The sequence below is a fragment of the Polypterus senegalus genome, chromosome 8 (assembly GCF_016835505.1).
Source record: "Polypterus senegalus isolate Bchr_013 chromosome 8, ASM1683550v1, whole genome shotgun sequence".
NCBI lineage: Eukaryota > Metazoa > Chordata > Cladistia > Polypteriformes > Polypteridae > Polypterus > Polypterus senegalus.
Window position 1 is genome coordinate 106,005,824 of NC_053161.1, and position 13,150 is coordinate 106,018,973.

Genomic DNA, 13,150 nt, shown 5'->3' on the forward strand with positions numbered 1-13,150 from the left:
ATTGTTTTTGCAATATTAGATGTTATCGCCACCGTAGTTGAAGACCGATCCTGGTCTGGATTTAAAACACAAAGTATCCAGCACTCACATATTGTGAATAGATACAAATACACTTAGGATGAAATCTCTGTCATCCACATTAAGTGCATAGATATTTATCAAAATGACTTTAGATTTAAATAAATAACCCATTACTATGGCATATCGCCTTTCAGGATCAACTACTACATCTAAAATAGTTTTAACCTTGATTTAATATTATTGCCATGAAACATGGCTAAGGAGCCGCATTTTGTGTTGGTACTTAGAGTTGTAGGGGTGAAAAAGATAAATAAGAAGTAACTTGCTGTTCTTTCAAGTGCTTTCCCCTATTTTGCCTCCCTAAGTAAGGCTAGACCATACTTCACAGAGTCCCAGTCCTCAGTAATGCCAAGAGACAGGGCACACCTAAAACAAGACAAACCCCAGCAGCATTGTAGTAAAATTGAAATATGATTGTACAGTCCGAACACCACCAGACAGACACCGCATTTTTATAAAAAGGTATATTTTATTTTCCTCCGAAATACACAGTTCCGCACAGCCCACTGTGCTCCAAACTCCAATCACCACTCCTCCGGGCTTCTCTCACTCTGTCCCTTGGACCGCCTTTCCTCTCTTCATGGAGCCTCGTCCCACTCCTGACTGTAGTTCCCAGACGGTAGGAAGGCAGGCCCTTTTATTCTACCCGGATGTGCTCCAGGTGCTTCCTTCGACGTCACTTCCTAGTGTGGCGGAAGAGCACTCAGAAGCACTCCGAGCGTCCCAGGAGGGATCCTCCTCCATCTTCCCGGGTGTGGTGGAAGTACATCAGTCCCGGGCCCTCTGAGACTCTGGGCACCCCCCTGGCGGTGGCCACAGGTCCCAATAGACGTAAGCCTCCTTGTTCTTCTCCCATGGTCCTCCTCTGATCCAAGGTGGTTGCCCCCTCGTGGCCCGGAGGACGTACATGCCACCTTCCAGTCTTTCCAGGCGTCCTGGCCGGGTCGCAGCCCCAGCGACAATATATATATATATATATATATATATATATATATATATATATATATATATATATATATATATATATATATATATATATATATATATATAAAAAAATTATAATAATAATAAAAACATTTCTATGATGAAGTAAATGTTTTGGCCTCCAGTTATCCTAATCTAAATTAAATGTTTTAAAGAAATACTTGAAACATTTTTGCATTTTGCTGATGTTTTCAATAAGAAAATACTGTTTGTATATATTCTAAATTAAAATATATGCCAAAGGTGTTTCTGGGTGTGTTTTTGTGATGAGTGTATGAGATGCATGAGAAGTTTGATAATAATGAGGGAGAAAAGGATCTGTACTGATTGGCTAGACAGAGTGACTGAGCTGGGAATGATCTGCAACAGGTTTGGATAATAAAGGATAAAAATGGAAACATACTCGCAGCCGAGGAGGGTGTGTTGAGCAGATCGAAAGAGTACATTGGAAAGCTGATGAATGAAGAGAATGAGAGAGAGAGAGAGAGAGAGAGAAGGTTGGATGATGTGGAGATAGTAAATCAGAAAGTGCAACAGATTAGCAAACAAGAAGTAATTATAGCTATGAAGAGGATGAAGAATGAAAAGGCAGTTGGTCCAGATGACTCACCTCTGAAAACATGGAGGTGTTTAGGAGAGATGCCACTGGAGTTTTTAACCAGATTGTTTAATAGAATCTTGGAAAGTGAGAGGATGCCTTAGGAGTGGAGAACAAGTCTACTAGTACTGAGTTTAAGAATAAGGGGGTGTGCAGTGCTGTAGTAACTACACAACATGAAGTTATGGGAAAGAGTAGTGTAAGCTAGTTTAAGAAATGAGGTGATGATTAGTGAGCAGCAGTATCTTTTCATGCCAAGAAAGAGCACCACAGATGAAATGTTTGCTCTGGAAGGTGTTGAGGAGAAGTATAGAGAATGCCAGAAGGAGTTGCATTGCGTCTTTCCAGACCTGGAAAAAGCATATGACAGTGTGCCTTGAGAGGAGTTGTGGTATTGTATGAGGAAGTTGGGAGTGGCAGAGAAGTATGTAAGAGGTGTACAGGATATGTACAAGGGAAGTGTGACAGTGGTGAGGTCTGCAGTAGGAGTGATGGATGTATTCAAAGTGGAGGTGGAATTACATCAGGGATCATCTCTGAGTCTTATTTGCAATGTTGATGGACAGGTTGACAGACGAGGTTAGACAGGAGTCCCCATGATGTTTGCTGATGACATTGTGATCTGTATCAAGAGTAGGGAGCAGGTTGAGGAGACTGTGGAGAGGTGGAAGAGTTTTCCTAGGATCAACAGTACAGAATAAAGGGGATTATGAAAGAGAGGTGAAAAAGAGAGTGCAGGCAGGGTGGAATGGGTGGAGAAGAGTGTCGGGAATAAATTGTTTATCAGCAAGATTGAAAGGGAAGGTCTACAGGATAGTAGTGGGACCAGCTATTTTATATGAGTTGGAGTTGGTGGCACTGACCAGAAAGCAGGAGACAGAGCTGCAGGTGGCAAAGTTAAAGTTACTAAGGTTTGCATTGGGTGTGACGTGGATGGACAGGATTAGAAATGAGTACATTAGATGGTCAGCTCAGGTTGGAAGACAAAGTCATAGAGGAGAGATTGCGTTGTTTTGGACATGTGCAGAGGAGAAATGTTGGGTATATTGGGAGAAGGATGTTAAAGATAGAGCTGCCAGGCAAGAGGAAAAGAGGAAGGCCTAAAAAGATTTATAGATGTGGTAAGAGAGGACATGCAGGTGATTGGTGTAACAGAGCAAGATGCAGAGGACAGGAAGGTACGGAAAAAGATAATCTGCTGTGGCAACCCCTAACGGGAGTAGCCAAAAGAAGAAGAAGAAGGTTTTATTGTTCTCTCAGCTGTAGTCACATCGATAAGGCAGCATCTGTAAAGTTCCTCTTGCCTGAAGCAGGCTCGTAGGACAAGTGTACTTTCGTCACCATAATTGGGTGACAGCATACTTTTGGTTAGCTTTAGTGTACATGGCTCACTTAATACTTTGTAATATTCAAATATCCATCCATCCATTATCCAACTCGCTATATCCTAACTACAGGGTCACGGGGATCTGCTGGAGCCAGTCCCAGCCAACACAGGGCACAAGGCAGGAAACAAACCCCGGGCTGAGTGCCAGCCCACCGCAGATATTCAAACATTCCAGGTTTAATTAATAAACCAATAAAGGACTAGGAATGCTAATATTATCCTTAGAAGCCTGACCACATTTTTTCCATTAATATAATAATGTATATTATGCGTTATTATATTTGTCTTTCTCTGCAGACTAATTAACCACACAAAAAAGCTGATGGATACAGAAGAAAAGTTGTGCATCAAAGTACTCCAAACATTAAGTGGAATGCTGAATACAAAAGATAGTTTTGATGATTCGGTAAGTTAATTGTTAATTTCTCCAGTTTTGTAACATTGAAATCACTGTTTAAAAGTACTCATTAATGAAGAGTTGAATGTTTTTACTGCTTCATAAACAGATTATGGTGGTAGTTTAAAGAAACTTGTAACAATTTCTAAATTCATGATTTTCAGGTCACATGCACACATATATGGTGTAAAAGGAAGAGACTTGACACACGTAAAGAAAAGTTTGGGGCAGCCACCCGTATAATATTCCTAGCTGCAATGGATTTTAGATTTCCGCAACAATGAAGTTGACGGTACAGAGTCCAAGACTGAACTGCTGAAGGTTGTTAGAAATGGTGGTTTTATATGGTCAAACAGGAAGTGATGTTTCAGGCACCGGAACCGGAAGTGACATTCCTCTAGGGGTGGGAACCGGAAGTGACATTTTCCTAGGCACCGGAACTGGAAGTGACGCTCTTCTAGGCGCCGGAACTGGAAGTGACGCTCTTGATTCAGAAAGGTTTTCCCGCGGCTGGTCTGCAAAGATAATAGGAGAAGGTTTAATGCACTCCGCCCCCCCCTGGCCTGGCGTGGAATTACCTTCACTTGGTCCACACAACGTCCTCCTATGCGCACGTGTGACATGGCCCCCCCCTCAGCCCAGACCCATCGGGTCGGGCGCACTGCCCGTGAAGTCGTGGCACCTGGAAAGGGCATCAGCATTGGCCTGCAGAATACCCCGGCGATAAACGACCGAATACTTATATGGCTGGAGATCCAAAAACCACCTCGTGACCCGCTGGATTGGACTCCTGTGCAAGGCCATCCACTGTAAGGGTGCATGATCTGTCACAAGAGTGAATTCACGTCCCAAGAGGTAGTATCTCAGCTGAGTAATCGCCCATTTAATAGCCAAAGCCTCCCGCTCCACTGCCGCATACCTGGTTTCCCGATCCAACAGTTTCCGCTCAGGTACATTATGGGGTGTTCAACTCCATTGACGCTCTGGCTCAGCACGGCTCCAAGTCCTGTGTCCAAGCGTCCGTCTGGAGAATAAAAGGTTCAGAAAAATCTGGTGCTTTTAATATAGGAGCTGACGTAAGGGCCAGTTTCAAGTCACTGAATGCAGCTTCTGTTATCTCATCCCATACCACATGATTAGGTCGACCCTTCTTTGTGAGGTTTGTCAAGGGCGTAGCTCTCTCGGAAAACCGAGGTACAAACCGCCGATAGTAACCCGCCAGTCCGAGAAATGCTTGTACTTGCCTCTTGGTTATCGGACGGGGCCAATTTGCAATGGCATCAATTTTGGAACACTGTGGTCTCACCATACCCCGGCCCACTAGATAGCCTAAATATTTGGCCTCTACCAACCCAAAGAAACACTTTTTGGGTTGATCGAAGTCCAGCTTGTGCTAGTGTCCCAACACAGCTCCAACCTGCTGTATGTGTTCCTCCCAGGTGTTGGAATAGATGACAACGTCATCCAAGTAGGCAGCACTATATGAATTATGAGGACGGAGCACTTTATCCACCAGACGTTGGAAGGTCGCAGGTGCCCCATGTAATCCAAATGGGAGGACACGATACTGCCAGTGTCCACTAGGGGTGCTGAACGCTGTCTTTTCCTTGGCGGAGTCCGTTAAGGGAACCTGCCAGTACCCTTAGTCATATCTAAGGTAGTCAAAATTTGGCATGTCCTAGCCGCCGAGGAGGTCATCCACTCGTGGCATTGGATAGGCGTCAAATTGGGAGACTTGGTTAAGCCGACGGAAGTCATTGCAAAACCTCCAACTTCCATCGGGCTTACTGACCATAACGATAGGACTGGACCAGGGACTATAACTTTCCTCAATCACACCTAGCTCCAGCATTCGTCTGATCTCCAACTCCACTTCCGCCTTTTTTGCCTCGGGAATTCTGTACGGACGTTCTCGGACAATAACCCCAGGTTTCGTCACAATGTCATGCGCAACCAGGAGGTCCGACCTGGGTTTTCACTGATTACCTCAGGGACAGACAGGATAGCTGCTTCGAGCTCCTGACGTTGTTGGCGAGTCAAATTATGTCCGAAATTAAGGTATAATTGACGAGCGAAGAGAGAGCGTAGCTGTCCGGAGGAGGGCTCGGAATCCCTATCCTTCCACGGTTTCAGCAGATTGATATGATAAATCCGCTCGCTGGGTCGACGATTCGGTTGTTTCACCAAATAATCGACCAGCCCCTTCCTCTCCTTAATTTCATAAGGGCCTTGCCAATGGGCCAATAATTTGGAGTGTGAGGTAGGAACTAAAACCATGACCCGGTCTCCCGGGCGGAATTCCCGGAGAGACGTGCCACGGTTATAACATCGGGCCTGAGCTGTTTGCGCTTTCTCCATATGTGTTTTCAATATTGGTCTAATTTTTTCAAATCTATCGCGTAACTGCGCGATATATTCCAATATATTTGTTGATGGGAGAGCCTCCTCTTCCCATCCTTCCTTTAGGATGTCTAATATGCCCCGGGTTGTCGTCCATATAGTAATTCAAAAGGTGAGAACCCGTGGAGGCTTGTGGGACTTCCGATATGCAAAAAGGACGAGGGGGAGGAGCTGATCCCAGTTCCTTCCGTCCTCATTGACTACCTTACGCAACATCTGTTTGAGAGTTTGATTAAACCTCTCCACAAGACCGTCGGTTTGAGGATGATATACCGAGGTCTTTAAATGCTTTATTTGAAGTAGCTTGGCAGTCTCCCTGAACGTCTGCGAGGTAAAAGGAGTCCCTTGATCCGTCAGGATTTCTTTAGGGATTCCGACACGCAAATACTCCCACTAATTCCCGTGCGATAGCTTTTGAAGTAGCTGAGCGCAACGGAACAGCCTCTGGAAATCGAGTAGCATAATCGACCAGAACCATTATATATTTATAACCTCTGGCTGAGGGTTCCAGGGGTCCCACCAGATCGACCCCTATGTGTTCAAACGGGATATCAATTAAGGGTAAAGGAACTAGAGGAGCACGGTCCCTCCTAGGAATTTGCCTCAATTGACATTCTGGACAGGATGTGCAAAAGCGGCGAACCTCCTCGTTAATTCCAGGCCAAAAAAATCGGAGTTTAATTCTCTCCAGTGTTTTTTCGGGGCCCAAATGGGCTCCCAGCAGATGGGTATGTGCTAGTTCACAGACCTGTCGCCGGTAGATTCGTGGTACTAACAACAGTGACCTCATCTGCCCCTCATGTTCTGCTACCCGATATAACAGATCATTATTAATCACAAAGTGAGGACCTTGTGGCATGGGATGTGACGTGCGTTGGCCGTCTATTAAAACGACTGCATTTTTTGCAAATTTAAGGGAATCATCGTTCCATTGTTCCCTTTTAAATGAAGCCGGCGTCTGCCTGAATTGAAACCGCAGACGTGAGAGAGGATCGGATTCGACCTCATGGGGCGGAGTTTCGCCCGAGACGCCGGGCGCTTACTGATGACGTTTCAGGCTGCGACGTCCCGGGTCTTTCGTCGTCATCACCAGAGGCCGAAGTCCGCTCCCCAGCCGGCTGTAAACACGGCGTGGAGGAAGTTGAGGGCGCTGAATTCGCGTCCGTGACTAGACCTAGCGATTGTGGAGAAGTGTCTATATTACCGCTGTTTATTTCGACCCAATCTCTTCCTAGGATCACGGGGAAGGGCGGATCATCCATCACTGCCACCATTATTTTTTTAACGATGCCGTCCTGGCATATAAAACATTTGGCGGATCGATAATACCGGACATCCCCGTGAATACAGGTAATCCGGGTCTTATTCTTACACCATTGTCGCGGTAATATTAATTGGCCAGCAACAATGGAAATGTTACTGCCGGAATCAAATAAAGCGGTTACTTTAATTCCATTGACTAACACTTTTCCCGTATGTGAACAGGCCAGTGGATTAGCAAGAGCACACCGCACCTCCTCCCACTTCACTCCGCAGACCCCTTTGTTGCTTCGTAGTGCCGCCGCGCGTCTCAGGGTCCACCCGAACATGCCTCAGTTTATAGCCAGGGGACTCGGTATTAGGGACGCAAGCACACCCGGGTTCGCACGGGTTCCATTCTGACGCCCCCAAGCCGGTTTCTGCCCTAAAGTGATCTGTGATCTCCGCTAAGGCGGCAATATCTGTATATCCCCAGGCCGGCTGGGTGAGTTTTCCGGGGAGGCTTTTGAGTAATAAGGCACAGGCCACCTGCTCTGCTATTTGGTGGCTGGTATTTTTATGAGGCTGTAACCAACCAACTACCTTACCCCATAAAGCCATGGCCTGCTTCTTAGTTGCCTTAGCAGTATTAAATTTCCAGGCCATTATGGTTTCCACCTGCCAGCCTGGGTTTCTCCCACCTTTATTAAAGGGCTTGCCCTTCGTGGGATAAGCTGGGGCAGTCCCCACACCTGGTTGGTCATAATAAGCACCCGATACGTTCCCTGATGTACCTGGCTCTAGCCTGTGGGTTCCGGAGCTATTTTTCCCCGGACCTTTAACAGGATGATGGGTTGAGGCACATTCCAGTTTTCCCCAACACGCTCCGACTGACGCCCACTCGGCAACTCGGGAGCGGTACTTACCCATCCGATGCTTTGTTGATTTATAAACGTGTGTCAAGTCAAGGTTCAAGTTCGCCTTCCGATCTCTCCAGGAGGCCATCATCCTGCCGACTACGCCACTGTAAAAGGAAGAGACTTGACACACGTAAAGAAAAGTTTGGGGCAGCCACCCATATAATATTCCTAGCTGCAATGGATTTTAGATTTCCGCAACAATGAAGTTGACGGTACAGAGTCCAAGACTGAACTGCTGAAGGTTGTTAGAAATGGTGGTTTTATATGGTCAAACAGGAAGTGATGTTTCAGGCACCGGAACCGGAAGTGACATTCCTCTAGGGGTGGGAACCGGAAGTGACATTTTCCTAGGCACCGGAACTGGAAGTGACGCTCTTCTAGGCACCGGAACTGGAAGTGACGCTCTTGATTCAGAAAGGTTTTCCCGCGGCTGGTCTGCAAAGATAATAGGAGAAGGTTTAATGCACTCCGCCCCCCCCTGGCCTGGCGTGGAATTACCTTCACTTGGTCCACACAACGTCCTCCTATGCGCACGTGTGTGACAATGGGCAGATTTCATGAACAAATCTGTAAGACACCTCTAGAATTATTGTCAGTTAAAAGTTTCTGTATCTTTTTATATAATAAGGAAGTGTAAGAAAATAAATGTAAATATACAGCAGTTATTAAAATTTTTAATCAGTAGAAAATTCAATGCACTTTGTATTAAACTGAAATTTTTGAGTGTACAGGTACACCTGTTGTCCATTTATACCTTAGAAGTGATAAAAATGACACATTTCTACCTTTAGCTAGTTTTTGAACAGTAGAATTTAAATTTAAAAGCAAGTTGGAAAACTTTGTTACTAAGTGATACTGTTGCATTTGTTACAATAAAAGTAGATGTGTTTTTGCCTTGACGGATGAATAAGAGTTTTCATTAAATCTTACAAGTGTCCATACTTCAATTGCTTTTGATTATTACTTGTGTGATCTTACACATGCTGCATATTTATATCTGATATATAAATATATATATGCATTGTCTTTCATTTAATTTGATTTTTTTAACATACACATTCATTTTTATTACTATTTATTTCTTTGTCATTGCCTTGCCTAGTAATTTGGGGTTCTTTTGTAAGATGCTGCATATTTTCTGCACCTTGGGTCTAGCAGATATACTTAGTTGTTTTTTAAGATTTTGATAGTAATTCAGGGCTGGGAATAAATTGGACATTTCAAGCTGAGCTTTCAAGTCTTTGAAGCACATTTACAGTAAAATTCAAAATTATAAGTGAGATTGCTCAATGAAAGCTTTGAGCACTCCTTACATAATGTTTTGTTATTTCCAACACTTGATATTGGGTGATTATGCTTGCATCTATCAGGACCTTTTATTTTCTGCTATATTCTTATATTGAATTGCAAGGATATGGAGCTGTGTGCTGAAGAATGGAATGACACACACAAACATATCCACTAGCTGAATGGTTTACAAATGGAGGGCTGCTATCCCTCAGGCTGCAAACTCTTGTTTTCCAGTTTTGACGTGATCGACCTAACCAAGTTTTTGAATAAGCATAACTGAAAGTGATCTGCAACTGTTGCATAAAAGTATTTGTTTATCATTATAGTTATAGACTAGTGCGGCATTTCTCAAATGGAGAGCGGAGCAGTGGGCTTTAAAAAAGACAGTTAGTTATAAAGAGATCTAATACTGATGGCCCTACCAGCTTGATGTCACCTGATCTCATATAATAAGCCAGCTCAGGCTCAGTTAGTAGTTGGATGACAGAGGTCTAAACCTAATCTCTGTGCTAGGTTGCATTTCAGTTCCACCAATCATTCTCACAGTGTTCCTACAGTTGGTCACCATTTTTGTCTTGCTCACCTGGCCTAATTATCTTACTTTGTGTCCACTGCCCATGAAGACTAAAGTTGCAATCAGAATCATTGCTAGCCTCAGCCCTTATTTGGAGTGTAGTACTCCTTCTGATAATGCTGTTAGTCCTACAAGTCTGTTGCATGATGTGTTGGATGTTGCACATGGGCAGGCGTCTTAGCTGGGATGAAGCATGGTTCATTAATTGGAATGGAGTTCAGTCCAAGAATGACACAAGAAACAGGGCAAAGATTGTCCTGTTTCACTCAGAAGATAGGCAGAAGATGCCAGTATGCCAATCATTCTCACAGTGTTCCTACAGTTAGTCACCATTTTTGTCTTGCTCACCTGGCCTAATTATCTTACTTTGTGTCCACTGCCCATGAAGACTAAAGTTGCAACCAGAATCATTGCTAGCCTCAGCCCTTATTTGGAGTGTAGTACTCCTTCTGATAATGCTGTTAGTCCTACAAGTCTGTTGCATGATGTGTTGGATGTTGCACATGGGCAGGCGTCTTAGCTGGGATGAAGCATGGTTCATTAATTGGAATGGAGTTCAGTCCAAGAATGACACAAGAAACAGGGCAAAGATTGTCCTGTTTCACTCAGAAGATAGGCAGAAGATGCCAGTATGACATTGTGTATGCTGGCAACCCAGCCAGGCTGGGCCCAGGAACAATACCCAACAGGGTGGGCAGTATCCCTGCTTTATGGAATGTCTCTAGCAACAAAAGTACTCCCTAATCTAAGTTGGGTGGAAGTAGACAAAGCTTGCTTGGGAGGTGTAGAGGAGGAGAAAAGAAAGAGGAAAAGTGAAGACAATTGTGGGGTTTTGTTGTGGTTTTGGACGCATTTTGTTGCCCTCTAATATGTGTGTGTGTGTGTGTGTTTGTGCTAGAGGTTTAAATAAAACATAATAAAAAAACAAACTGCCAGTTTTTCTTTTTATTTCTTTGCTTTGTACTATTTCAGATTATTCACTAGACCTGAGCTGCTAATTTTCAGTAAAAACTTGTAAAATAGTGGTGTAAAACATTTTTGACTGTTAGTGTATGTGTATATTTGTTTATTGGTAGTAAGGCAATACTTTGTGATAGTTGCATTTATCACATATAGAAATATAAAAAGATTTTGTCAAAGCCAGTTTCATTGCTGTCATTCATCTTTACAGTACATGCATTTGGGGATGTTAAAGCAATGCTCTAGTACCTCTGTATTTAACTCATGGTTTAGATACTCTCCAAAGTTGTAACTAGAAGGATTGAGAATGTGCTCCATTCGGTAAATATCATAAGACCAAACCGGATTTATTAAAGGTAGACACTTAACCTCCAATCTTTGACGCCTGTTTAATGTAAAATATGCACCCATCAAGTCTAACATTCCAGAGATCTTATTATCTTTGAATGCAGAAAAAGCATTTGATATCATTGAATGGGAATACCTATTCAACACATTGCATACATTTGGGTTGGGCCTGAACATATGTGCATGGATCAAACTACTATATACCAATCCAGAAGCTTCAGTTTGTATTAACATTATTTCAGACTACTTCAAACTAGAATGTGGTACTAGACAAGGATGCCCCTTGTTGACATTAAAATGCATCAGAAATAAAGAGGATTTTCAGAGAAGGGCTTGAACAGAAAATATATGACAATGGTATGGTACTATATACACTGCTCACAAAAATTAAAGGAACACTTTAAAGAAACACATTAGATACATCAGATCTCAATATGAAGTTGGATATCTATACAAATAACGACAGGGCAATGTCTTAGGAACAAAAGGATGCCAAGTCTTTTAATGGAAATAAAAGTTTTCTGCCTACAGAGGGCTCAATTGTGTAGACACCCTAAAATCAGAGTGAAATGAAGATGTGGCAGGCTAGTCCATTTTTTCAAAAACTTAATTTCTGCTACTCAAAATGCTTTTCAGTATCTTGTGTGGCCCCCACGAGCTTGTATGCATGCTTGACAACGTCGGGGCATGCTCCTATTGAGACGACGGATGGTGTCTTGTGACATTTCCTCCCAGATCTGTATGAGGGCATCCCTGAGCTGTTGTACAGTCTGAGGAGCAACCTGGCGGCGCCTAATGGACCGAAACATAATGTCCCACAGATGTTCTATTGGGTTTAAGTCAGGGGATCGTGAAGTCCATTCAATTGTTTCAATTCCTTCATCCTCCAGGTACTACCTGCCACATGAAGCCGGGCATTGTCGTGCATTAGGAGGAAACCAGGACCTACTGCACCAGCGTAGGGTCTGACAATGGGTCTAAGGATTTCATCCTGATACCTAATGGCAGTCAAGATGCCGTTGTCTAGCCTGTAGAGGTCTGTGAGTCGCTCCATGGATATGCCTCCAAGATCATCACTGACCCACCACCAAACCAGTCATGCTAAACGACGTTACAGGCAGCATAATATTCTCCACGGCTTCTCCTGACCCTTTCACGTCTTTCACATATACTCAGGGTGAACCTGCTCTCATCTGTGAAAGCACAGGACGCCAGTGGTGGACCTGCCAATTCTGGTATTCTATGGCAAATGCCAATTGAGCTCCCGGTGCTGTGCAGTGAGCACAGGGCGCAGTAGACATTTGGGCCCTCAGGCAACCCTCATGAAGTCTGTTTCTGATTGTTTGGTCAGAGACATTCACACCAGTGGCCTGCTGGAGGTCATTTTGTAGGGCTCTGGCAGTGCTCATCCTGTTCCTCCTTGCCCAAAGGAGCAGATACTGGTCCTGCTGATGGGTTATGGACCTTCTATGGCCCTCTCCAGCTCTCCTAGAGTAACTGCTTGTCTCCTAGAATCTCCTCCATGCCCTTGAGACTGTGCAGGGAGACACAGCAAACCTTCTGGCAATGACACGTATTGATGTGCCATCCTGGAGAAGCTGGACTACCTGTGCAACCTCTGTAGGGTCAGGTATCGCCTCATGCTACCAGTAGTGACACTGACTGTAGCCAAATGCAAAACTAGTGAAGAAACAGTCTGAAAGATGAGGAGGGAAAATGTCAGTGGCCTCCACCTGTTAAACTATTCCTGTTTTGGGGTCATCTCATTGTTGCCCCTCTAGTGCATCTGTTGTTAATTTCATTAACACCACAGCAGCTGAAACTGATTAACAACCCCTCTGCTACTTAACTGACCAGATTAATATCCCATAAGTTTCATTGACTTTATGCTATACTCTGATTAAAAGTGTTCCTTTAATTCTTTTGAGCAGTATATATATATATATATATATATATATATATATATATATAT

The 13,150-nt window shown here is 43.9% G+C and overlaps 1 protein-coding gene across 3 annotated transcripts in view; it reads left to right on the forward strand.

The window, feature by feature from the left end:
• itpr2 (inositol 1,4,5-trisphosphate receptor, type 2) overlaps positions 1-13,150 on the forward strand; it is a 583,413-nt gene that overhangs the window by 298,656 nt on the left and 271,607 nt on the right. For all 3 annotated transcript variants that reach the window (XM_039761551.1, XM_039761550.1, XM_039761552.1), the window contains one exon: positions 3,348-3,456. In XM_039761551.1, coding sequence (XP_039617485.1) covers positions 3,348-3,456 — 109 coding nt within the window. The remainder of the gene's footprint in view (positions 1-3,347; positions 3,457-13,150) is intronic.